Below are 27,644 nucleotides of genomic sequence, written 5' to 3' on the forward strand. Positions count from 1 at the left end.
CTCCATGCTCTCTTTCCTCCTCTTCCTCTTGAAACAACTTTCTAGAGGTATACTTGACAATGAACTGCACATATTTAAAGCATACATTTTGATACATTAAACATGTTTATACACCTATGAAACCATGGCCGGAATAAAGGTAAGAACATATCCATCACCACCAAACATTTCCTCCTGACTCTTTGAAACTGCTCCCTCCTGACTCCACCCGGTTCCATCCCCAGGCCACCACTGAACTGCTTTCTGTCCTATAGATTAGCTTACATTTTCTATAATTTTATATAAATGGAAGCACACGGCATGTACTCTTCTTCGTCTGGCTTCTTTTGCTCAGTGTAATTATTCTGGGAGTCATCCACGTTGTTGTGTGTAATCTGCCTCATCTTGCACCAGCTTTTCTCTATATGGCTTCTCCCAACAGCTAGTCTCTCCCAGTCCCCTGCAAGTGTTCTTGCCCCTTTAGCAGAAGCAGGGTAACCTAGTGAAAGGACTCAGAAAACTGGCTTTATCCATCCATTCATTCCACAAGTGCTTACTGAGCAACTATTATATACTAAGCACTCTGCTCATTAATGAGAGATACCACAAATAGGACAAATATCCAGCTGAATTATTTGAGTTGCAATAAATATTTGCTGAACAAATGAAGGAAGTCTGAGGAACACCCCCTCACCCAACACTAGCCCCTTGAAGCAGCAGGTGAAATGGAGATTGTGTCCCTGGAACAAGAAGACCTGGATTCTAGTCACCATTCTGCAAGGTCTGATGTAGGCAAGATCCTTGACCTCTCTCACTGGTAAAATAAGAACAGTAACCTTCGTTCTACCTCACTGGGTTGTTTTGAAGACCAAGTGGGGTCATAACATATGTGACCACATTATGTAAAATGCAAACTGCCATGTGAATGTGAAAGTTTATTACTAGGGGTTTAGACAACCACAAAGGAATGTGTAAGCCTAACAGCTCTCATTTATTGCAAGCCTATTGTTTCCGATTCTGTGCTGGATGCTTTTCAACATTATCTGATTTTATTCTCGCAAAAACCCTGCGTAAGAATAAGTCTCTCCATCTGCAGATGAGGAGTAACTTGTCCACAGTGACAGAGCTAGTAAATGGAACAGGAGGAATTTGAATCGGTGTCTGTTTGGCTCCAAAGACAGCATGTATGTGTTGTGGGCAGCTACTGGAGAATGGTTATTTCTCCCCTCATCTTCTGATGTATTTTTTTTTACAGCTGAGTAGAACTATTTATTCAGCAGTGTAACACTTATAGCTTGCATTTAAAAAGCAAGAATACAAACTTCCAAAGCTGATAAATCCAGAGGTGATTTTTTTTTTTTTGGTAAACCACCCAAAAAGACATTTTAAACATTATGGAATGCCCTTTATTGTATGTCATAGAAGCAGACTACTGGGGGTTGGAAGGGACATTCCTTCACTGGTTGCCCAGACCATGCTCAGCACTTCCTGGGATGGGGCACTCACCACCCCCAAGAACACCCATCCCATCCTTGGATGATTTTATTAAGATGTACTCATTCATTCACTCATTATTAATTCCATAAATATATTATCTAATATGTGATCAATATTGTATGAAGAGCTGGGGAGACAAATCTAAATAAAATTTAGTTCTAGGTCTTAAGGAGCTGCATGTACTAATCCTTTGTCTTCCTGGAAATTACAGTGATCCTCACCCAGATACTGATTTACAAAAATCCAATTTATAATTTTTCATATGTCTTCTGCCTTCACTAAGAGGATACATTCTTTCAACTTTTAATTTCAATTTCATAAACCATAGATTTTATTTCATGTTTCCGAGGCACAAGGACCCACTGACATCCATTTATTAAAATGAAGAAAGGAACTTTGTTTTGTGAGTCTCCCATGGACAAGCCCCTGTTCTGATTATTGTGTGGATGCAAACAGAGAAAACAGGGGTCTAAGCACTTAGAAGAACTGGATCTTTACCTGTGCACAGCTCTATCTATTAGGCACTAAATAAGTACCTTGGCAGTAGCTGCTAGTTGAACCAGAGGAGGCAGAGGTCACAAGCTTGGGGAGGTCAGGATTTGCTGGACGTGGCTAAGTGACAGAAAGTGAAAGACATTCCAAGAAAGGGGAGGATTGAGAGCAAACACAGGAGAAGCATGAAGCCACTGGCTCAGGGGCGAGTTGGTGAAGAGGAGGATGCATGGTGGGCAGAGTCACTTGAATCATCCTTCAGGTGATGGGAAGCTCCCAAGGTTTACATGGGGGAAATGGTGCCATAAAATGAATGTTTCAGGGGTGAGCAGTATGACAGGATTAAGCACGTAGGATGGATTCTGAAATGACTGCAGTATACTCAAGGTCATCCATTGCTTTCTGAACACGTATTTGCAGTTTATTTTTTACATGATTGTATTGCCAAGAAATTTAAATACAACCACTGTTTTGGCACAAAAACATGACAAAATGTGTTGAGTTCCTCTTGCTGTTTTATGCAAAACAGCATAGCCCTGTCACACTGGTGTCACCGCTGCTTCTGATTTAAAATAGACGTTCTAGACACACAGTAAGGGTCCAAAAAATGCTCGTTCTGCCAAAATGAGGAGAGCTGGTTTTTAAAGCAAAGTAGGAAAACACATCAGGAGCCTGCTGATTCCTCCCCTTTGGGAGAGGCCCAGTGGAAACAGCCTTATCTGGGAGGCAGATCTGAATTGAGTCCTAGCTCACCCACCACAGGCTAGTGCCCTTGGGCAAGTCACTTTACTTCTGTGGGGTGGAGCGGAGGCTCAGTTCCTTCATTTGTGAAATGAGATCAAATTCGACGTTCTGGAGTCAGACAGATCTGGGTTCTACCACCTCTAGCTCTGTGACCTCTGAAATGGAGATATCTCACTAGGTTGTTGGAAGGATTTAAGGGAGGTAACATGTGTGAAATGTTAGCACACTGATCCATAGAAAACACTGCATAAACTTTAGCTACTCTGATTTCTGGTTCTAGAATTCTGTGATCCAAGGCTATTCAACACGCAGTGATGTTGTATGGCAGGGTACCATATGGCACAACCAAAGAACTGAGGATCGATTTATTTAGCTTGCAGAAGAGAAGACCCAAGGGAGACCTAAGAACAATCTTCAAACACTTGAGAGACTGTCATGTAGAAGAGGGAAAAGATTTTTTTCTATGCTTCTCCAAAGAATTTAACTAGGCCCAGTGGGCGATGAAGTATAAATTGCTAACAATTTGAACTGTCTGCAAAACTACTTCATGTGGTAGTGAGTCTCCTGTCACTGGAGGTGTTCAAACAAAAGCCAGGTGACCACTAATGATCCATGTAAAGAGCTATATGAAATGAGATCTACCTATCTAAGAGATCTTCCAATTCAGATATTATGAAAGAACTTCTAAGACCTTTGTGATGAAACAACATTTGGGGCAACATAAGTTTCAAAAGATCAAGCCAGAATCAATATGTGTACAATATTAAGCATATGATAAGGGTTCATCTGTAATAAAAAATGTTTGCTTTCCTTTTACAGTTTCCACATTTGGCTGTTGGATATTAAGCGAAAGCATCCAAGAAAAACAAGGGCTGTTTGAAAACAACTTCTTTTCACTGTTGCCCATTTTTTTGCGTGTGCGACAAACACTCGTAACAGCAAAGTCTCATGTACAATGAAACAGGCCAGAGATAGATTTGATATTAAAAATAAAAGACTAAAAACATACGGGATAGTTTTATATTATAATAATTTTGAACAATTATGTTTGGTTTCATGAAAGATGATGCTATCATTATTTTCTTAGGTGCAGACACACAGTTCACAAAATTAAGGTTTTGGTTCAATTTTATTGACGATTTAGATTCTTTCTTGCGCCTAATAAAGTATTAAGCTATCAGTTAACTCATCTACATCAGCAAAGCAGATGATATAAAACAGGGGAAAACTAAGAACTCACTTAGATTTAGCCCTTGCAGACACTGTGCTTTTACTCCAGTGGTTTTACAAGGAGTTCCTACTCCCTGAGCATATCCTGAATTTAACTGTGGGGAAGACATTCGTGGCCAAAGATGGAGATACACTGCCTCAAGATTTAAAAGCTAGTTCTATGACCTTGAGGAAATCATTTAAATTGCCATGGTCTGGGTTCCCTTATCTGTAAGAAGAGAAGGTGAACTTCAACCCCGAAGATCGCCTCCACTTCTCACATCCTGTGGATCTAAAACCTCACCAGGAGTGACTTGCTGTGAGATGACAGCAACACAGCCATGTCTTTGAATAGCTGATGACCAGGCAACATGCAAACTGTACACAGTGGGAGGAAACTATGGCTGAGATAGAAAGGGGACGCCTGGGACTTCCCTGGTGGTCCAGTGGTAAAGAATCTGCCTTCCAACGCGGGGGACCAGGGTTCGATCCCTGGTCAGGGAAGATCCCACATGCCACGGGGTAACTAAGCCCATGCACCACAACTACTGAGCTCGTGTGCCTCAACTAGAGAGCCCGTGTGCTGCAATGAAGATCCCACGTGCCGCAACGAAGACGCCGCTAAATAAATAATAAATAATAAATAAATAAAATTAAAATAAATAATAAACAAACAAATAAATGTAAATAAATAAATAAATACTAAAAAAAGGACCACAATTTAAATCTAAGTGATATTTGGCATTTAATGAATGGCTAATTGTGGCAAGTTTTATGAAAGAAAACATTTCACGCTTTAGCTCTGAAGAACATGTATCCCACAGTTAGCTGGTTTATTAAAGAAAAAAAAAATTCCCATTTTGCCAAAGTGGGGAGCCTGGGGGATAACAGAATTCCAAAGAGGAACAGACTAAGAATTCCCAGTAGTTAACATCTCTCATTATAATTGACCCTGCTGGTCTACCTTGAGCTTAGTGGTTCAGTACAGAAATACAAGGAAATGGAATCCAATTTATTATCAAACCGACAACAGAATTAGTCATGTGAGTAAAGACCAGTGTCAAGTCCCTATCCTCTTCCTCTTTCCTTCCATGGTGGCTGTGGAGTGACTGTCAGCGTCCCACCAGGACCAGGTATCACAGCTGAGTTATTACTCACCCCCGTCCCTCCCCCCCCAATCAGTACCACTGAAGGGACACTTTTGAGGAGACTGGAGGCAGGATTGTGGGGCTACTCTCTTTCAACATGTTCACTCATCCCTTGGGAGATGCTCAATAGTTACTTACACTGAAATATTTACAGAATTTTTGGCATAACCATATAAACCAAACACAAAGTATACTAAGAAAGAATTCTGACCACTGAATAGTTTTTTAAAAACAACAATGTTTATATTTCATTTAACATTTGACACAGAAGAGGCCACATTTAAATAAACACGTTAAAACTTCAGAGAACTTTAACTGCAGTTTTGCACCTTGGATATGACAAATACTCATATAAGATGCTTCCATAATTTCTTTTGTGATTTATTTTTATTCTTACAAATTATACCATGATAAAACGTAATAAAAATTTCTCATATGAAATATTTTTCTTTAACATTTTACAAGTTAATCAAATGCATACCACAATAGATTTTGCTGTTGTTGTTGTTTAAATAGGGAGTTCTCATGATTTTAGTATTATACAAATTTAAGTTGAGACTACACTCAGAAAGAAGTTTAGAAAATGGCATTACAAAAGACTGGGAGTGAGCAGTGAAAAAAAAAACCAAACCCATGCAGGACTTCTCTGCAGTAATAAATCAGACGTTTTCACTGCCACAAGTCTTCAGTGCGGCCAAACTTAAAAATGAGTCCTCTGTGAATAAAATAAGAAACATCACATGACTAGATGAGTTTGGTAAAAGAAAGACTGTGAGATTTAGAATCGTGGGAAACTAACAACAAAGAATAATTGATGAGTTGTATGGAAAAAAACCCATGGGATGTATCAGAACAGAAACTGATCATTCAAAGGTAGTAAATTCTTTCACTGTGCTCAGCTGTGCTATTTACCACTAGCTTCCCTGCATCCTTAACTTCTGAGTTTGGAGACATATGTCCCTCCTAAAAAGTTAACCAATGTTTAGCATGTAACCATTATATGTCTGATTTTATCTAATTCATTCAACAAGCCTTTTTTTTAACATCTTTATTGGAGTATAATTGCTTTATAATGGTGTGTTAGTTTCTGCTTTATAAAAAAGTGAAGCAGCTATACATATACATATATCCCCATATCTCCTCCCTCTTGAGTCTCCCTCCCACCCTCCCTATCACACCCCTCTAGGTGGTCACAAAGCACAGAGCTGATCTCCCTGTGCTATATGGTTGCTTCCCACTAGCTATCTATTTCACATTTCGTAGTGTATATACGTCCATGCCACTCTCTCACTTTGTCCCAGCTTACCCTTCCCCCTAGCCGGATCCTCAAGTCCATTCTCTACGTCTGAGTCTTTATTCCTGTCCTGCCCCTAGGTTCTTCAGAACCATTTTTTTTTTTTTTTTTAGATTCCATATATATGTGTTAGCATACGGTATTTGTCTTTCTCTTTCTGACTTACTTCACTCTGTATGACAGACTCTAGGTCCATCCACCTCACTACAAATAACTCAATTTCATTTCATTTTATGGCTGAGTAATATTCCATTGTAATATGTGCCACATCTTCTTTATCCATTCATCTCTTGATGGACACTTAGTCCTGGCTATTGCAAATAGCGCTGCAATAAACATTACTGCACATGTATCTTATTGAATTATGGTTTTCTCAGGGTAGATGCCCAGTAGTGGGATTGCTGGGTCATATGGTAGTTCTATTTGTAGTTTTTTAAGGAACCTCCATACTGTTCTCCATAGTGGCTGTATCAATTCACATTCCCACCAACAGTGCAAGAGGGTTCCCTTTTCTCCACACCCTCTCCAGCATTTATTGTTTGTAGATTTTGTGATGATGGCCATTCTGACTGGTGTGAAGTGATACCTCATTGTAGTTTTGATTTGCATTTCTCTAATAATTAGTGATGTTCAGCATCCTTTCATGTGTTTGTTGACAATCTGTATATCTTCTTTGGAGAAATGTCTATTTAGGTCTTTTGCCCATTTTTGGATTGGATTGTTTGTTTCTTTGATATTGAGCTGCATCAGTTGCTTGTAAATTTTGGAGATTAATCCTTTGTCAGCTGCTTCATTTGCAAATATTTTCTCCCATTTGGAGGGTTGTCTTTTCATCTTCTTTATGTTTTCCTTTGCTGTGCAAAAGCTTTTAAGTTTCATTAGGTCCCATTTGTTTATTTTTGTTTTTATTTCCCTTTCTCTAGGAGGTGGGTCAAAAAAGATCTTGCTGTGATTTATGTCATAGAGTGTTCTGCCTATGTTTTCCTCTAAGAGTTTGATAGTGTCTGGCCTTACATTTAGGTCTTTAACCCATTTTGAGTTTATTTTTGTGTATGGTGTTAGGGAGTGCTCTAATTTCATTCTTTTACATGTAGCTGTCCAGTTTTCCCAGCACCACTTATTGAAGAGGCTGTCTTTTCTCCACTGCATATTCTTGCCTCCTTTATCAAAGATAAGGTGACCATATGTGCGTGGGTTTATCTCTGGGATTTCTATCCTGTTCCATTGATCTATATTTCTGTTTTTGTGCCAGTACCATACTGCCTTGATTATTGTAGCTTTGTAGTATAGTCTGAAGTTTGGGAGCCTGATTCCTCCAGCTCCGTTTTTCTTTCTCAAGATTGCTTTGGCTATTTGGGGTCTTTTGTGTTTCCATACAAATTGTGAAATTTTTTGTTCTAGTTCTGTGGAAAATGCCATTGGTAGTTTGATAGGGATTGCCTTGAATCTGTAGATTGCTTTGGGTAGTAGAGTCATTTTCACAATGTTGATTCTTCCAATCCAAGAGCATGGTGTATCTCTCCCTCTGTTGGTATCATCTTTTATTTCTTTCATCAGTGTCTTATAGCTTTCTGCATACAGGTCTTTTGTCTCCTTAAGGAGGTTTATTCCTAGGTATTTTATTCTTTTTGTTGCAGTGGTAAATGGGAGTGTTTCCTTGATTTCTCTTTCAGATTTTTCATCGTTAGTGTATAGGAATGCAAGAGATTTCTGTGCATTAATTTTGTATCCAGCTACTTTACCAGATTCATTGATTAGCTCTAGTAGTTTTCTGGTAGCATCCTTAGGATTCTCTATGTATAGTGTCAGGTCATCTGCAAACAGTGACAGTTTTACTTCTTCTTTTCCGATTTGGATTCCTTTTATTTCTTTTTCTTCTCTGATTGCTGTGGCTAAACTTCCAAAACTATGTTGATAATAGTGGTCAGAGTGGACAACCTTGACTTGTTCCTGATCTCAGAGAAAATGGTTTCAGTTTTTCACCACTGAGGACGATGTTGGCTGTGGGTTTGTCATATATGGCCTTTATTATGTTGAGGTAAGCTCCCTGTATGCCTACTTTCTGGAGGGTTTTTATCATAAATGGGTGTTGAATTTTGTCGAAAGCTTTTTCTGCATCTATTGAAAGGATCATATGGATTTTCTTCTTCAATTTGTTAATATGGTTCATCACACCGATTGATTTGCATTTATTGAAGAATTCTTGCATCCCTGGGATAAACCCCACTTGATCATGGTATATGATCCTTTTACTGTGCTGTTGGATTCTGTTTGCTAATATTTTTTTGAGGATTTTTGCATCTATGTTCATCAGTGATATTGGCCTGTAGTTTTCTTTCTTTGTGACATCTTTGTCTGGTTTTGGTATCAGCGTGATAATGGCCTCATAAAATGAGTTTGGAAGTGTTCCTCCCTCTGCTATATTTTGGAAGAGTTTGAGAAGGATAGGTGTTAGCTGTTCTCTAAATGTTTGATTGAATTCGCCTATGAAGCCATCTGGTCCTGGGCTTTTGTCTGCTGGAAGATTTTTAATCACAGTCTCAATTTCAGTGCTTGTGATTGGTCTGTTTATATTTTCTATTTCTTCCTGGTTCAGTATCAGAAGGTTGTGCTTTTCTAAGAATTTGTCCATTTCTTCCAGGTTGTCCATTTTACTGGCATAGAGTTGCTTATAGTAATTGCTCATGATCATGTGTATTTCTGCAGTGTCAGTTGTTACTTCTTTTTCATTTCTAATTCTATTGATTTGACTTCTCCCTTTTTTTCTTGATGAGTCTGGCTAATGGTTTATCAATTTTGTGTATCTTCTCAAAGAACCAGCTTTTAGTTTCATTGATCTTTGCTATTGTTTCCTTCATTTCTTTTTCATTTATTTCTGATCTGATCTTTATGATTTCTTTCATTCTGCTAACTTTGGGGGTTTTTTGTTCTTCTTTCTCTAATTGCTTTAGGTGTAAGGTTAGGTTGTTTAATTGAGATGTTTCTTGAGGTAGGATTGTGTTGCTATAAACTTCCCTCTTAGAACTGCTTTTGCTGCATCCCATAGGTTTTAGGTTGTCATGTTTTCATTGTCATTTGTTTCCAGGTACTTTTTGATATCCTCTTTGATTTCTTCAGATATCTCTTGGTTATTTAGTAGTGTATTGCTTACCCTCCATGTGTTTGTATTTTTTATAGATTTTTTCCTGTAATTGATATCTAGTCTCATAGCGTTGTGGTCGGAAAAGATACTTGATACAATTTCAATTTTCTCAAATTTACCAAGGCTTGATTTGTGACCCAAGAGATGGTCTATCCTGGAGAATGTTCCATGAGCACTTGAGAAAAGTAATTCTGTTGTTTTTGGATGGAATGTCCTATAAATATCAATTAAATCCATCTTGTATAAAGTATCATTTAAATCTTGTGTTTCCTTATTTATTTTCATTTTGGATGATCTGGCCATTAGTGAAAGTCGGGTGTTAAAGTCCCCTACTATGATTGTGTTACTGTCGATTTCCCCTTTTATGGCTGTTAGCATTTGCCTTATGTATTGAGGTGCTCCTATGTTGGGTGCATAAATATTTACAATTGTTACATCTGCTTCTTGGATTGATCCCTTGGTCATTATGTAGTGTCCATCTTTGTCTCTTGTAATTGTCTTTATTTTAAAGTCTATTTTGTCTGGTATGAGAATTGCTACTTCAGCTCTTTTGATTTCCATTTGCATGGAGTATCTTTTTCCATCCCCTCACTTTCAGTCTGTATGTGTCCCTAGGTCTGAAGTGAGTCGCTTGTAGACAGCATATATACAGGTCTTGTTTTTGTTATCCATTCAGCCAGTCTATGTCTTTTGGTGGGAGCATTTAATCCATTTACATTTAAGATAGTTATCGATATGTATGTTCCTATTACCATTTTCTTAATTGATTTGGGTTTGTTATTGTAGGTCTTTTCCTTCTCTTGTGTTTCCTGCCTAGAGAAGTTCCTTTAGCATTTGTTGTAAAGCTGGTTTGGTGGTGCTGAATTCTCTTAGCTTTTGCTTGTCTGTAAAGGTTTTAATTTCTCCATCGAATCTGAATGAGATCCTTGCTGGGTAGAGTAATCTTGGTTGTAGTTTTTCCCCTTTCATCACTTTAAATATGTCCTGCCACTCCCTTCTGGCTTGCGGAGTTTCTGCTGAAAGATCAGCTGTTAACCTTATGGGAATTCCCTTGTATGTTATTTGTTGTTTTTCCCTCGCTGCTTTTAGTATTTTTTCTTTGCATTTAATTTTTGATATTTGATTAATATGTGTCAGCATGTTTCTCCTTGGATTTATCCTGTATGGGACTCTCTGTGCTTCCTGGACTTATTTCTTTTCCCATATTAGGGAAGTTTTCAACTATAGTCTCTTCAAATATTTTCTCAGTCCCTTTCTTTTTCTCTTCTTCTTCTGGGACCTCCGTAATTTGAATGTTGGTGTTTAATGTTGTCCCAGAGGTCTCTGAGACTGTCAATTCTTTTCATTCTTTTTTCTTTATTCTGCTCTGTGGTAGTTATTTCCACTATTTTATCTTCCAGGTCACTTATCCATTCTTCTGCCTCAGTTATTCTATTGATTCCTTCTAGAGAATTTAAAGTTTCATTTCTTGTGTTGTTCATCACTGTTTGTTTGCTCTTTAGTTCTTCTAGGTCCTTGTTAAACATTTCTTGTATTTTCTCCATTCTATTTCCCAGATTTTGGATCATCTTTACTATCATTGCTCTGAATTCTTTTTCAGGTAGACTGCCTATTTCCTCTTCATTTGTTTGGTCTGGTGGGTTTTTACCTTGCTCCTTCATCTGCTGTGTGTTTCTCTGTCTTCTCATTTTGCTTAACTTACTGTGTTTGGGGTCTCCTTTTTGCAGGCTGCAGGTTCGTAGTTCCTGTTGTTTTTGGTGTCTGCCCCCAGTGGGTAAGGTTGTTTCAGTGGGTTTTGTAGGCTTCCTGGTGGACGGGACTGGTGCCTGTGTTCTGGTGGATGAGGCTGGATCTTGTCTTTCTGGTGGGCAGGACCACGTCCAGTGGTGTGTTTTGGGGTGTCTGTGACCGTATTATGATTTTAGGCAGCCTCTATGCTAATGGGTGGGTTTGTGTTCCTGTCTTGCTGGTTGTTTGCCATGGAATGTCCAGCACTGTAGCTTGCTGGTCCTTGAGTGGAGCTGGGTCTTAGCGTTGAGATGGAGATCTCTGGGAGAGCTCTCGCCGTTTGATATTATGTGGAGCTGGGAGGTCTCTGGTGGACCAATGTCCTGAACTCGGCTCTCCCACCTCAGAGGCAAAGGCCTGACACCTGGCCAGAGCACCAAGACCCTGTCAGCCACACGGCTGCTGCCATTTTCCCCCGGCCAACGAGGCTTTTTTAAGTCGAGGTGCTAGGTGCTAGAAGCTAGGGCTATAAAAGTAAAGATACAGTCCCTGCCTTCAAGTTGCTCATGTTCTTGATGACACAATGTGGTAGTATAGGGGGTGGGGGTGGGGAGACACATATATATCACATGTTAAGGGAGCAGAGAACATATGGGAATTTATTTTGCCTGAATGTGTTAGAAAAGGATTTACAGAGGAGGTAATATTAGATGAGTTTTGAAGGATAAGCAGGAGTCTGAATGGGAGGTTGGGAGGAACAGGAGCTAGTGGGATGATGAAGGAAGATGTTCCAGGGAGAGGAAAAGGAAAAGTAGATCAAAAGGCAAAGAGGAATAAAAGACCATGGGGCCTCAGGACAAGTCCAGGAGATGGATGTGTCAGGAAATGCCCTCACAGAGCTTACACTCTAGGTTTTAGTTGGGGAAGTATCTATAGTTGTCTTCAAGGCTTCAGTTTAAGAGGGCAGAGTGGAATTATATGCATAAGAATATGTATACACACACATATATATATCTCAATATAAATATCTGTGGTGTAGTAAAGCAGCGGAGAGTCCCATATGGCCAGAGTATAGTTTAAGAATCAAGGAGGATGAGGAACGGCAGTGGACGGATTTGGTAAGCCAATTGACCAGGGTGGCAAATTGCCCACAGTGGCCTTCGGTGCCTTAGATGAGTCAAGGGGGCAGGCACCAGCCTGTGATCTACTAAAGGGGCAGCTGGTACTCAGGCCCAGGCAATGCATGAGATGGGACTATGCATAGATGCATCCCCCATTAAAAGAAACAACTTTAGCTCCAGCGGATTGTTGCTGAGCAGGGCCCAAGGTTGTTAGATCCTCCAGTTTTTCAAGAAAGGCCCCAAATTCCAATTTTTGATGAAATCTCTTGATTTTTAAATGTCAGCTCAATAAAACAAAAAATACCGTATAGGCTAAATAAAACAGAATTGTGGGCAGAATTTGGTTGGATGGTCATTAGTGGTGACCTCTTCTGTAGACAGCTACGAGTTTTGAAAAATTTTAAGATGGGAAATGACAGGCTTAGAGCTTTGTTTTAGAAGGAAACCTGACATAGGAAAACTGGATCCAAGAGAGGTATCAGTCAAGGATGTGAAGTGCTCAGGAAGGGATGAGGATGACTAAACATAACAGTGGAAATAGACAAAAAGAGAACAGGTTTAAAACAATTCAGAAGCAGACTCATCATCAGGGCTTGGATGTGGGGAGTAAGTGCAAGGGAGAAATGAAGAGAGGAGTGGACGCTTCAATGGCATCTGCTGGTTTTCATATCTGTTTTCCAATCTCCAGTGTATACTGAAGGTTAAACCCTCAATCAAAATGGTTGATTTAAAACGGGTTTCATAGGGAATTCCCTGGCGCGCCAGCGGTTAGGACTCTGCACTACCACTGCAGGGGGCCCAGGTTCGATCCCTGGTGGGGGAACTAAGATCCCAAAAGCCTAGCAGCATGGCCAAAAAATAAAAAAAAACAGGTTTCATAGTCCTTTATAAAGGTAAACACCTGAGTGGTTTTTGATGAAAACAAAAATGCAACCAGGAAAAAAAAAGTGCAACCAGGAAGTCATCTATACCCTCTCTTGGAAGTATATGAATTTCTCTTTATAAAGGATTTCATAAACCTCTAAAAAGTGATTTGATCTCTGCTCTTCCAGGTAATATCAAACCTACTGCTGCAAAAAAAGAAAAACCAAAGTTGGGTATTAGGGACCCTACTCTCCAGAGAGCTTAAAAGAGATGTGGTAACTTCAGCACACTAGTCACCAGATGTAAACTATAATCTCAATAGTTTCTTGGGCAAGAGCCAGTCCCTCCTACATTGTCAGATGGTCACCTTTGGTACTGACATCTGTTTCTGAAACAGTAATTTCTAAGCTGTTGCTGAGAACTGTTCTGTTGTAAATCAAAATGGTAGGCAACCTGCTACAACTATTCTAACAATGGTGTCTATTAGTTGAATTTAATTTCGATTTGCTTACAGTATTTTCACAAAACCAAATTAGTTTTTAGACTTAATAGATAGAATAGTAATAAATGAGAAATTAACCAAACTCATTGCATAGAAAAGTAATTTATTATAACTAATTTGAGACAATGACAAGTCACTGATCGGTTTCCAAGGTTTTGTGAAACGTGGCAACTACCATATGAACTTAACATGTTTCTTCCCTCATTGGAAAAGATAAAAGTTTCCCACGAATCTTCTCTCTGTCCTCTGGTTCTGTTCCTCCCTGCTGTGACAGAGTAACTTCTCTGCCAAAAACAGCATCTCAAGGTGGAACTTACTTTATCCTCTACCTCTGCCAGAGAAAATAATGATTAAAATAAAGAAGGCTGCTGTTTGCCCTTCCTTGGCTGGTTTTCATAAATCCCCTCCCCACCACTCCATCCTGAAGCTTTTCTAACTCCTGCCTCTGACCCTGTTACACTGCCTTCCTTTGGCTGAAGTTGTGGGCCACTGAATTCCCCCAAGCACCTCTAACCCTGTGGAGATACTGGAGCAGTGAGCTCAGGGTGCCTGGTCCTTCTTTAAAGATGCCCAAGCCTCAGCATTGCAGCTTGAAAGGAAAAGGAATCATAAATATCAACACTGTCCCTCTCATAAACACATGCTACCTTACCCTATAAAATAACAAACTTACCCATATTTACCAAATTTGCATAACCTGGGGAGTGAGGTTTGTTCACTTTGTATTTTTCAAGTACAGTGTTATACTAAGCAACTGGTTGAAGATTCAGCAAAAGGAGAAAATGTCAATTAAATTCATTCCAAATTTCAAATTTCACCCTCATAGTAGCTGGAGACTGAACTTTGAAGTCAGATAGCCTGAATTTTAGCCACATGATCTCAAACATGAGCTCTGTGCCTGTTTCTCACATATAAAATGGTGATAGTAATGGAGCGACCTTCTGAGTTGTGTTGGGGATTAACTGAGAACACACATGTAACACTAAGATGATGCCTTGCCCATAAAAAGTGCTCAATAAACTTTGGTCATTATTATCTTCTGCACAAAAATCAGTGGCCTAACTTTTTTTTTTTTTTTTTTTTTTTTTTTTTGCGGTCTGCGGGCCTCTCATTGTTGTGGCCTCTCCCGTTGCGGAGCACAGGCTCCGGACGTGCAGGCTCAGCGGCCATGGCTCATGGGCCCAGCCACTCCGCAGCATGCGGGATCTTCCCGGACCGGGGCATGAACCCATGTCCCTTGCATCGGCAGGCACACTCCCAACCACTGTGCCACCAGGGAAGCCTTGGCCTAACATTTTAAAAAAACTCTTTGGGTTTTCTCCACTAGTTTCAAGATGCAAGGTATGACCCAAAGAGGCTGTGTATCTTGCCACATGTAAGTTCATATTTTTCTTATTTCTAAACTGATTTTATAAAATTGCAAAAATGTTTTGTGGTAGAATGGAAAAAGTGTGAATACTAACTGCTGACTATTAAAGGGCACCTGTTAGCATTTCATGAGTGGTTCACATAGATATGGGGCATCTATTTCCTTTTAGGAGGTGGGTGGGAAGGGACAGGGAAGGAAAAGCCCTAGAATAGACTGTCCTAGAATATACACCATATAAAGAAGATACAGGATATAAAGGTTTTTTTTAAAACCTTTTTTGGATTAAGGACATCTTTGAAAATCTGATGAAAGCCACAGACTCTCGTCCCAGAAACAAGCAGAAAAACCAATGTCTTGCATACAGAAATACCTGGAGGTTCCCAATTTTCAGAAGCCTACCCATGGAACGGAAGTTAAGAACTCCTGATACACAGGATAAAGAGAAGTTTTTGTTGTTGTTGCTGTTTTGGGGGGGAGGGGTTGAGTGGGAGGCCAGGGATAGGGGAAAGGGCAGGCCCTAAGTGTCCAGGAAAGAATGAACATTAGAAAAGATAAGTGATAAAAGTATTAAGGTCTTAGCAATCTTTTAATTTGTCATTGCATCAGAAGGATTAAAAAATGTCAGGGCTTTTCCTCTACCCCTCAAATGGCACAAATTCTTGTGACACCAAGGATAGTAAGAACCATAAAATGCCTTCAGAAACAAAATTTTAAGGAGAAGTGATTTTAAGCAGGCTTTCATTAAAAACAACTGTTAGAGATACAGATTTTAAATGAACAGTGCCAGTGTTATGTAACTAAATCTACACAAATCACAGTTCTTCGTTAAAGGGGAGGTGGTGGCAATTTAAAAAATCGATGTATGTTCCCAAGGTGGGCAGCAAGCCAACCCATGTAGTAAAAATATCTTTCTCAGTCTCATTCTTCGTATTTTATGACACTAACATGGGGAAGGGGCACTAGACGGGGGAAATTAAGCAACTAAATATAGTAAATGACATAAAATAAACCATTATTTTAAAAAAAGATAGGATGAAGAATGCAAAACAAACTTACCCAAAAAAGATGAAGGCATTTTGGAAAAATACAGCAATTCCAGGGTATACTATGGCTTTTTCTGTAAAAGTAATTGTAATATTTAGAGGTTTATGATCTCAATACATTGTTTCTGATAAACTGGTGAATATCAGTTTTCCTGCCTAACATAATTGATTTTTCTGGTAACTGTGGTTGGTGTGGGCATTAAATGACACAATACATACGACAGAGTGTAGCGCTGGTAGCCTCCTTCATTTATTTAACAAATACTGAATACATATTATGTGCCAACACTGTTCAATGTGCTGAGGATACTGCAGTACATAAAACAGGCAAAGTGTTTGCCTTCACGGAGCTAGAGAATACCAAGAATAAATAAGGAGAAAAAGCAGGAAAGGTATAGGAAATGTAGTGAATGATGATATTTTATACAGGTGGCCAGAAAAACCACATGAGAAGGTGACACTGGCATGAGGACACGAAGAAGGAAGTGGGGGCAGGAGCCATGCAAAAGCAGCAGAACAAGTGCAAAAGCCCTGGGGTGGGAGTGGTCTGGTACATTAGAGGAATGGTCACGTGGGCCAAAGAGAGAAAAGCAGGAGACAGATCAGAGAAGTATGAGGGGCAGGCTGGGAGGTGCAGATCCTCTAGAGCCTCTCAGTAATGGTGAGGACTTTGATTCTCACTCTGGGTGAGATGAAAAGCCATTGGAGGGTTTTGAGCAGAAAAGTGACCTGAGCTGACACATTTCAATAGGATCCTTCTGGTTGCTGTGCTGACAGTAGACTAAAGGGGGGAAGGGGAGAAACAGAAACCAGTGAGGCGGCTATTTTAAGAAATCAGGCCACAGACTATAATGGATTAAACCAGGGTGGGAGCCATGGAGAAGGTAAAAAGTGGTCAGATGCAAGACCACTTTTTTTTAATAGCAGAATCAACAGGATTTGCTGATGGACTGGGGTGTGTGGGATGTGAGAGAAAGAGGTGTCATTCTTGACAGGCCTTAACCACCCAGGTTTTGGGCTTAAACACCTGGATGGAGAAAGCAGCCCCTAACTAAGATGGGCAAGACTGCCAGAGGACCATTTTGTCCCCATTTTATCCTCGACTGAAGTTGAAATTCTCATAAATTTCTACTATTGGAACTGTTAATCATCACTGACTAATTGACAAACTGAGGCATGATGAATAGATGAATAGCAACTTTTTCTCATAATAGTTTTAAATTAATCTGATTACCATAGCCACTGGTTTGTATAGGCCTTCTCTACTAGAAGGCCACATTAAATATTCTACATTAAATAACTATTAACACTAGAATGACTCATAAAGATCCTATATAAAGGCCACTTTATAAAATTCCAGATCTGCTGCTAATAATTCTCAAAGCATAACCTGGCTTCAGAAGCCTTTAGGAAAATAACTTAAAAGTCTATGAGATGAACACATTCCTACAAAAAGGGGCTCTGTATTAATAGTTGTATCTAGGAAAGAAGGATTATCAGTAATTTTAGTTTCCTCTTTGAGCTCTTTCATATTCTCAATTTTCTACAATGAACAAGAATTATGCACTTCACATGATAAAAAAGTAACATTTTTGTTTCTAAAATATGATGGTGATAGATTTTATAGCAGCAAGAAAACTACTTATGATATCATGTTAAATGCAAAAGGCTAGGTTCAAAATTATATTTATACTATGATTATAACTACTTAAAAAATGCAAGATACCAACGGAAATATACCAAAATATTTAAGAGTAGAAAGATTATTATAGTTTTTCTTTTCTTTCTTTTCTACATTTTTAGTAACATGGTTTTATAATAAATTATATAAATAAAAGACAAAATATAAATATTTAAAATTGCCTATCATTCCTATCTGTAAGATTAAAACAATTTTAATAAAAAATCAGGAAACCACGGGCTTCCCTGGTAGTGCAGTGGTTGAGAGTCCGCCTGCCGATGCAGGGGACACGGGTTCGTGCCCCCGTCCGGGAAGATCCCACATGCCGCAGAGCGGCTGGGCCCGTGAGCCATGGCCGCTGAGCCTGCGCGTCCGGAGCCTGTGCTCCGCAACGGGAGAGGCCGCAACAGTGAGAGGCCCGCATACCGCAAAAAAAAAAAAAAAAAAAAAAAAAAATCAGGAAACCAATGATTTGAATCCAAGAATTACATTTTATTCAAAGAAATAAAATGTTAAAATATGAGCTAGCTTAGATCTCTGCTGGTCTAGTTTGGCAAATCATTAATATTATATTTTTACTATGATAAGCATCGTCAATTTTACCCAGAACATTAAATGGATTTCATGTTTTTCTGGGGTCCCTCAAGGAAATTTCAGCCAGGGACCCAAAAGCAGGTCTTTTCCTAGCTTGCCTTAAACTGGCCTTATATAGCAGACACGCCTTAAGTGTTAATTTGCTTTTCTGTCTAAAAGAAGATGCTATCATATTATCAGGGAGCTTTAGTTCAATAAATTTCAATTCTAGGATGTTAGAGCTTTGCCCGGATATTATTCAGCAAGTCAAAACTTGCCAAATAGCTGGGCAACGTATGTGTTCTGCTTTTGAGGTTTTTGGAAGCCAAAGAGGAACAAAGTATAGAGCTGTGTCCCATTCCTTCCAGGCTCTAGATTAGAAAATACAGAAGAAAGGTACACTAAGAACATAGCAAACAAACAAAACAAATACAGATAGGGGGAGGAGAGTTCCCAGGCACAAATGCCTTGCTAGTATGAAAAAAGCTTTATTCTAAAAAAACCAACTTTAACACAAAATTTCAGTATTCCATTGAAGTAAAATAAAAACTGCGTTTTCTCTTACCTTTAGCAACGTACCCTCCAAAAAGAATCCACATAGATGCGATCAGAGAGCCAAAGGCCAGCATGAAACCAATGAACAGCCAAATGCGAGCACCTTAAGGAAAATAATATTTTAACAGAATTGTTTCTCAAATGGCAGCAGTCAGTTCAATTAACTTTTCAAAAAGAAGACAAAAACCCAAAGAGAAAAAAATGTGTAGTTGCCATTAAAGTCTAAAGCAAGAACAGTGAAAAATGTGCTGAGTATCATCAGTGTGGACCTTGGCCCTTTTCCTGTTGGTTGGTTGGTCTGTATATTCTAAGTGCCTATGCTTACTTTCCCCACCTATGACACTGAGAAAAACTTTACTCTCCCTTCCTATATAAATCTCACGAAATATGTTTCACCATATTTAGAAGCTCATTCTCCAAGTATTTTTAGAAATTGTGCTCCAAAGTTTAAAGCCCTCCAAGAGAACCTTCAAACAATAACATAGGTATACTTAACAAAAAATTCATATTCAGTGATATGTGAACCTAAACACTACCGTATTTCCCTTTCAGGCAAGTCAGGCAGCAAAGCAAATTCAAATTTAGTGTGGCTGGCACTTAGGACTAAGCTGCATTAAAATTATGTTAACAGAGAAAGACAACCAACTTATAAATCACATTATACAATATTTATGAAGATTTGATATGAAATAAATGGAGTCATCAGATGGCCTAAAATGAATTCTGAGATGAGTTTGTTTAATTAGTACAAATACATTTTAATAAAAACACTGCCCTGCTCAATAAAGCACAGCAAATAGAATGTTATAAATTTCTGATTTCATACCCAAAAGGTAAAATAGTTCTGAAGTAATAAGCTGTTACTCACAGATGAGATACTAAAACAAATACAACTAGCTCTGGACCCCCAAAGCTGTGCTAGGTAACAAATTTTATTTATGGATGTGATTGCCATACTCTATCTAGTCTTAGCTCGAGCTATTATTGGCTTATTATTACCAACACTAACTCTAACGTTCATCTCTTTGTTTAGAGTTTACAAGGTTGTGGTACATCGGTATTTCTGTATCTCTTCTACTTAAGTTGATCTACAAAGAGAGTGAACCAAAGGCGAGTCTGAAAGCATAGACCAGAGCTGACTACTGCAGTTTCTCCTGTTTCATTAGGGAAAGAAAAAAATAAGTCACCTGAAATTTGCCTATATCCAGGTTTATTTTTGTATGGATATAATATTTTAAGTTTACCATTTAAACTGCCCAATAAATATCTGTCCCCTCAAAGCTCTGACTAAATTGGACCCTGTAGGAAGCTGTGCTACACATATCCTGTATTCTGCCTACCTTGGGTACATGGCCATGGTGTTCAGGGGATATGAGTTCCTTAGTTGAGCAGGGCAGGCCTAGGTGAATCTAAGCACTAAAATTCTATTATTCTATTCAGTTTTGCAAGATTAATAGTTGCACAACAAAAATGAATGCACCTACTACTGAACTGTCTACTTAAAAATAGTTAAGATGGTAAATTTTATGTTGTGTATTTTAAAACACACTAAAAAACTATGACCCTAAGCTATTTCAAAATGCTAATTCAATCAAGTAAGGTTGGCAAAAAAGGGAAGAAAATAATTTATATGGTATAGCTTCTTTAAAAAAATTAATTAATCAATTAATTAACTTGGCTGCGCTGGGTCTTAGTTGCGGCACGTGGAATCTTCATTGCTGTGTGTGGGATCTTTGTTGCAACATGCAGGATCTTTAGTTGCGGCATGTGGGCTCTAGTTCCCTGACCAGGGATCCAACCCAGGCCCCCTGCATTGGGAGCACAAAGTCTTAACCACTGGACCATCAGGGAAGTCCCGGTACAGCCTCATGTAGCAGAAATTCTATTTTGCACACGTATTCTTTATTATATACTGTTCTTTACTGTGCTCTGTATACATTTATATCCACATATTATTGCACAGGGTTATATATTCAAAACTGTGCATATATTTAAAAATACTATTCGGCAATCTTTGATCAAATGTGACTTTTACCTTAGGCCTTGGAACCTATAACCTCTCCTTGGAACCTATAACCTATCTCTGATCTGAAGGAGTCAGACAAGTGGCCCTTCCATGTATAATTCTCATTTTAAGGGTGTATAGTAAGATGTTGTTTGCACCTATTTACCTGTTTGACCCAGGCAACCTTCACTGTAACTATCACCTCGCACTTGTCCATTCGATACTGCATTAATCCTGTGTGAATACAATAAAACCAAGAGATCAGGGTCTCTGACTCTTAAAAGGAAATTATCCATGACATCAAATTACCAGGTACAATAAGCTAGAGTTCTGCAAATTTAAGGTAAGTCTTCATAAGTCTTGAGTAATGCGTTTATACACCTTAGGCAAGTCCCCTCAACCAGATATCCTGTAAAGCAGTGGCCATAGTCCCCAGACCAGCAGAATCAGCATCACCTGGGAATTCTTTAGAAAGAAAATTCCCCGGCTCCACCCCAAGTTTATTGAAGCAGAAACTCTGGGTATGGGCCCCAGCAATCTGAATTTTAACAAAGCCTTCAGGTGATTCTGATGCTTGTTAAAATCTGACAGTGAAATTCTCAAAATTATATCTTGCTAAGATTGGAAGGATCTTTAGCTTGGTCCTATCTAGTTTTCCATTTGTACACATCAGACATACTCAACATGAAGAGATGCAAGTGGTAAAATCTTGTTTTTTCAATCCCTGTTACACGTTCCAGACATAAGAAGTCTTTTGCTGACTTTCACAGAATACTAAATTGAGATAGCCTTGTTTTCTTTAGAAGTATCCTCTGCAAATTTTAAAATATCATGGGAAACTGTTCACAAGACATCAAGTTAAGAAGTTAGAAAACCATATATGTGTGTATGTGTGTGTGTGTGTGTGTGTGTGTATCTCCATCTAACTGTGTGTGAGTGTCTACTGCTAGAAAGACACAGGGGCTGTGTCTATCTTATTTCTCACTTTTAGTCTCAGTGCCTAGCACAGGGATTGAGTAGGTACTGAATACATTAACCTTAATTTTTTCACCACAACATAAAGTCTTAATTTATTCATTCAAATCTAAGTTTTAAAAAGAATGATCAAAATACTCTCAATTATTTTCAGTGATCTCTTGTAAGTTATTTGGTACATAAAACAAATACATTTTAAAACAAGTTTCATATTTTTAAACAATGCAGATGTTCTTGGGCTAGTGGCTATTGGCTCTTCTTTTTCCTTGCTGAGCCACCTGAATACACTTCACAGCTCTCTGTGGGACAGCCATGACCCTGCCTCGTCAGTCTTCACCACTAGGCACATCCTCGAATGAACAACCCCTTTTGTTCTCTGGTATTACCAGTTTTATACATATCTCAAACTTATAGAAAAGTCCCAAGTATAGTTCAAATAAATTTGTTTTCCTGAAACATTTGAAACTTGCCAACATGATGACCCATAACCCCAGAAATTTGTATATATTTCCTATAAATGAGACAGTTCTACTGAACAATGCAACCATCAAGATCGGGAAATTAATAATGATCCATTCCCGTTAGCTAACCATCAGACCTCATCCAAGTTCCCCAGTTGTCCCAATAATGCTCTAAATAGTAAAAGGATCCGGTCCAGAACCATGAGGGACATTTTGTTCTCCTGTCTCTTTAGTTTCCTCAGTCTGGACAGTTCCGCAGTCTTCTCTGGCTTTTATGACCTTGACCCTTTACTCCAGCCATGCTGGTCCCCTTGCCATACAGCCTTTGTGCTTGCTCTTCCGTCTGTCTGGAATGATCCTCTCTTACGTATATCCACGATCAGGTCCTTCACTTCTTCAAATCTGTACTTAAAAATCACCTTCCAGTAAGGCCTTCCTTGACTCTATTTAAAATTTCTGCACCCTCTGCTGACATCTCATATCCCCCCCTCTGCTTTTTCTAACACTTATCATTATCTTACATGTTATATATTTAATTTATTTCTCTTTAGTTACAATCTGCCTCACTCATTAAGGTATAAATTCCATAAAGGCATGGATTTTCCTGTTTTATATACTGTATTTACTGTACCTAGAGCAGAGCCTGGGAATATAAAAGCTTAATAAATATTTGTTGGGTGAATGAATAAACAAACTCTTAGACGAAGTATATGGTTTCTGACGTGAAAGTAAAGTTATAAACACTGGCAACCTAGAAATAAAAGGCTGGCTGAGAGAAGCTGGGAGACAGAAGTGGGAGAGGAGAGGTGGAAGGAAGAAAAGAAGCCTCCTGCTTTTCTTCATCAGTCCTTCTCTATGACTTGACTTTTTTTGTTGTTGTTGTTGCGGTACGTGGGCCTCTCACTGTTGTGGCCTCTCCCGTTGCGGAGCACAGGCTCCGTACGCGTAGGCTCAGCGGCCATGGCTCATGGGCCCAGCCGCTCCGCGGCATGTGGGATCTTCCCGGACCGGGGCACGAACCCGTGTCCCCTGCATCGGCAGGCAGACTCTCAACCACTGTGCCACCAGGGAAGCCCTATGATTTGACTTTTAAACCATGTCCCGTATGTTAATTTGGTAACACTTAAAAAATTTAACTCTACTCAACTGTATGTAAAACATTTTTCTTTTGTGACAATCTGTAAGTCATGTCACTAACAATGACACTTACATTAGGAAGGCTATGGTTGCTATAACACCACAGGCATGGTAGGAGTGGTTGAACTCATCCATGCTGGGATAAATGACAGCTGCATCTATGATAATCCACCAGCCTGTAAAAAACTAAAACAAACAAACCATAAAAATGAGAAATTACAGTTATTTCATATCTTACTGGATAAAAAGAAAGCAAGGAATCTTGCTTTCCAGCAAAGAAAGGAATCAAGCCAAGAATCTAAGTGAACAGATCCCTTCTAATAAAGTCCAAAATTTTCTTAAATGTTCCAGCAGTTTCTTGCATATAATTAGTATATGGCTTAGTATCTGATGAAAGATTAGATACCCTAAAGTCCCACAGCAATTATTATTTATTAACACTTCTTTTCTAAGTCTACTTCAGTCATTATTTTATGTTGTCATATTAAAGTCTGTAATCTAATTTTGTGAACTAAAAGTTACAATATTTCATGGCAGGAGAAAGGAAAAAAGTGATTCAGACTCCAGCTGACAGGAGGAGTGGCCTGTTGCCGATATATTATAAGCGTCCAGGAAGATATTATTGAAAATGAAAAAAAAAAGTATTCAAAATAATATAGGGAATAATTATCGTTGATAAATTTTAGCTAGCCTCTTGGTGTTGTGAAATAAACAACGGCTATGCAGTACTGCTTTCCCTTTTGATGAATTATAGTGCAGTCTACAGATGGTTTCAGAGATTATGCTAAATTCAATTTAAATACCAAATTATAATTTATTTTAATTGCATTTGGTTCTGGACACTATCAAGGGCAAACATATAATGAAAAAACATTAAAACTGCACAAATATTTTTTATCACCTGAGCAGAAACTTACAATAAGATGACATTAAGCAAATACTGACAAGTAGCTTAGAAGGTTTGGAAAGTAACCCCCTTCTCTATCCCCACTTGCAACCCTGACCTAGTTCGCTCTCAGAATTGCCATCTTCAGGGAATCATTTTAAAATAACTATTTTAGGCTAATCAAATTATTTTGATCAGGTTACAGACAGATCCATACTCCATTAATGACTTTTTTATTAGCTAGTGCAAGTACTCTTTCACTGTTTTTTTTTCACCCTTAGCTCAATGTATTCAAGATATTTTCTTCATAGACTAAAATTCAAAGCTTTTTTTTTTTTTAAGAGCAGAATTTCTACAGTAGTTTTCTATTTTAACATTACTTTGGAAAAATATAGGATAATTATTTTTCATAGATTATAACTGTCAGAGACTATGCAAAGAGGACATATTGAAACTTAAGAGTTTTGTTTGTTTAAAATTTACTGTTTAGAGCATATGACAACATTAGAGGACAAAACAAATATCAGATACCTTGAAGGATCTGTAATGTAAATAAGAATTTTATACTATAAATTACTTCTAAGCAATATATTTTTATGAGTTCTTTCTTTCTATTTTCTAATGAGATTGAGAAGAAAGTTAACGCTGGATCATGGAGAAATGCAATCATATCTCTTGAATGGTTTTGACCTGATTGTTTCTTAAACACTTCTTAGTAATTTAATGTACTCAGTAAGAGGAAGCATAATCCATGCTATGAGTAAGTGTATAAAATATACTGTCTTACTATACAATTTTTTTCATGCAGTTAAAGTAAAATAATCTAATCAAATTTCAAGCCATAATGTCAACTCTTTAAATGGAATAACTAGACCCTCTCATAAATAAAACAAAATATTAACATTTATTTTAAAAAATTCAGTAGCAAAGATAAAATAAATAGCACTTACTTAAAGACATCACACAGAGCTTTAAATACATAAAAACAAACACACCAAAATAATGAAGGCCCAAATTATCAAGGACACTTACTAGGATACCAGCAGCAATGGAAGCAATAGTATTGCGCTTTTCCCCCCAATCAATGCATTCTGAGCATCTCAAGCCTTCTAGAAATCCAGACATTTTTTTCAGGTCACTTGAAAAAACAAACAAACAAAACCAACTAAAGTACTTCTATTGATTTGCTTCAAACCTGACTTATGTTTCTAGAAAATAATTAACAGTTTAGGAATAATTTAATAAAAGTGAAGTTACAAATACTTTATCTGGCTACATATACTTCAGAATATTTGATTTAGCTTTTGATGAATTTCCACATAACTTTGGAAAACAAAATGTGGACTCATTTAAGTTTTTTTTTTAATTTAAAAGATGGCTTTGGTATATTTTAAGCAATGTAAACAAAAGTGGGCATCCCAATATTGAAAAAATTTTACACTGATTATTAATTTTAATTCCAAACTAAGTTATTATGTGACTTAGATATTTACAGTCCAGCAGCACTAGCATAGCAGAGACAAGTGATAAAACTTTAGTTCTGAGTTAAAGCATGGCCTCAGATGAAAAATATTTCTCTTAGCAACTTACACATTTTGTCATAGAACATGTTTCTTCACACTCTAATTAAGAAATTAAACACTGCACCCGCCTCACGTCCCTTCACTTCATTATTTTTTCCTTCTCCAAGTCTGTCTGTTGGCGTCATTTCTATGTAAAGAACACCCATTTCATTTTAGTAAGCTCTATCTGTGACTCTAACATGTTTTCCAGCCAAAAGAAAGTACAAAATTGAAGTCAATATTAATTCAGACCATAAAAAAAGAAAGAAGAAAGAAAAAAAAAAAGGAAGGAAGGAAGAAATTAAAGAAGGAAGGAAAGAAATGAAAGAAAGAAAACGCACTGCTATATTACCATGGATAAATTACCATAGACGACATTTACATAAAACATTCCTTAGAGCTGGGCCATACAAACCTGGTCTGATACACATCCATAGGATCTCTATTTCAGAATATGAAAAAGCCTGCATTAAGTGTAAATTGTTAATAATCAAGCAAACATCCAAACTCCTACAGTGAATCTTAACCTGTCCATGAAGCTACTCTGTAGCCAGCAACCATGGTTGTTCAAAAACATATCCTAAAAAAGAGCAATGAATTCAGTTGGAAACTCCCTTTTAAAAATTAAATTTAAAACTGTGATTATACCCAGTGCTAATATGCCTTTAGGACAAGTCCAATTTTGAAAATTCACTCGTTTTATTCTTCCCTGGGAGGAACGGCAAGCCAGTATGTTGTTTTCGGTTCACCCCAATGACGCCGCCCCGAATCCGTTTTTCTTTGGTTTATTACCCGCACAACTCGTGCCCAAACTCCGCCCTCCAGATTCTGGGGATCTGAGGTGTAGAGAGTGGCCTGCGACTGGGAAGATGTGGAAACTAGTTCTAGCTCTTGTGGCTCCGCCATCTCCCTCGCCCAGGGAACCAGCCGGCTTACACTCCTTCCGGGGTGTCAGTTTCTGCAGCTCTAAAGTAGGGGGGCATGCTGAGTTTCAGGGATCCTGTGACGTGTCGGGGAGGGCGCTGTCCGGACTGCGGAGGCGGTCGTCCTCTCCCGCCGCCGGCCAGACACGAGTCAGCAGGAAGTGGCCAGGAAGTGGACAGCAAGGCACAGCCTGAGCCTGCAGCTTCCCAGAGGGTGGACCCAACGACTCAGGCAGCATCAGCCGGGCAGACACTCCCGGGTCCCGGCCTCATCCAGCCTGCGGCAGTTCCTCCCCTTCCCCCACTCCTGCCTGGCACTTACGTCCAGCCCCGCGCGTGCAGTCGGTCCAGAGCCCGGTGTCGCGCCGCGCCGGGCCGCCGCACTTGCCCAGCTCCAGCCAAGAAAACAAAACAGCCACAGGCCTCCGGATACCCGGATTGAGCAGCACCGCCCCAGGAGCTCGCTTGCGCATGCGGAAAAGGGGCGGAGGGAGCGGCGCGGAGAGAGAGTAGGACTCGCTGAGGGAGGGCCAGAGAGAGCCACGCCTACCGCGCCGACTTCTCTGAGCATGCTCCGGGTGCCGGCTGTGGGGACTTTCCGCAGCGCTGCGTTCACATGTGTACGTCGGAAGTGGTGCTTGGGTCCAGCGTTCCAGGGTAGGTGTGAGAAGTTGCTTTCTCCTAAGCTTTCGAAAGAAGGCGTTTGTTGGGGCTCTGTATCCGTCTTCAGTGAGGTGGTAAAGTTTCTATTGCT

General features: G+C 39.0%; 2 protein-coding genes across 3 annotated transcripts in view; one reads left to right on the plus strand and one right to left on the minus strand.

The window, feature by feature from the left end:
* The window catches only part of LOC308612038 (RH-like protein), a gene marked incomplete at its 5' end in the record, with an annotated part of 33,823 nt that extends 30,202 nt beyond the window's left edge, over positions 1-3,621 (plus strand). Inside the window, one exon of the mRNA XM_081224244.1 lies at positions 3,532-3,621. Within this exon, the coding sequence (XP_081080370.1) occupies positions 3,532-3,558 (27 nt within the window). The 3' untranslated portion in view covers positions 3,559-3,621. The remainder of the gene's footprint in view (positions 1-3,531) is intronic.
* A 1,666-nt stretch (positions 3,622-5,287) lies between these two features.
* On the minus strand, positions 5,288-27,362 carry TMEM50A (transmembrane protein 50A). Of its 2 annotated transcripts, none has more exons than XM_081226380.1 (7): positions 27,213-27,362; positions 25,438-25,543; positions 23,593-23,705; positions 21,113-21,180; positions 18,952-19,044; positions 16,146-16,206; positions 5,288-5,784 (listed from the first exon to the last, which is right to left on the minus strand). In XM_081226380.1, the coding sequence occupies exons 2-7, from the start codon at positions 25,528-25,530 to the stop codon at positions 5,739-5,741; spliced, it is 474 nt and encodes a 157-aa protein (XP_081082506.1). In that variant the 5' UTR covers positions 25,531-25,543; positions 27,213-27,362; the 3' UTR covers positions 5,288-5,738. The 2 variants fall into 2 exon arrangements, with proteins under 2 accessions (XP_081082506.1, XP_081082507.1); XM_081226381.1 differs by lacking the exon at positions 27,213-27,362 and adding an exon at positions 26,616-26,727.
* Between the last annotated feature and the right edge of the window lie 282 nt (positions 27,363-27,644).

The sequence above is a fragment of the Mesoplodon bidens genome (genome assembly GCF_964165515.1).
Source record: "Mesoplodon bidens genome assembly, chromosome: 2".
NCBI classification, from domain to species: Eukaryota; Metazoa; Chordata; class Mammalia; order Artiodactyla; family Ziphiidae; genus Mesoplodon; species Mesoplodon bidens.

Coding starts and splice junctions, on each gene's coding strand:
- TMEM50A (XM_081226380.1), bottom strand. CDS start 25,530: ATGTCTGGATTTCTAGAAGGCTTGAGATGCTCAGAATGCATTGATTGG. Junction 23,706..25,437: donor CCATTGCTGCTGGTATCCTA/GTAAGTGTCCTT, acceptor TGTTTGTTTTAG/TTTTTTACAGGCTGGTGGAT. Junction 21,181..23,592: donor GCAACCATAGCCTTCCTAAT/GTAAGTGTCATT, acceptor GTATTCACACAG/GATTAATGCAGTATCGAATG.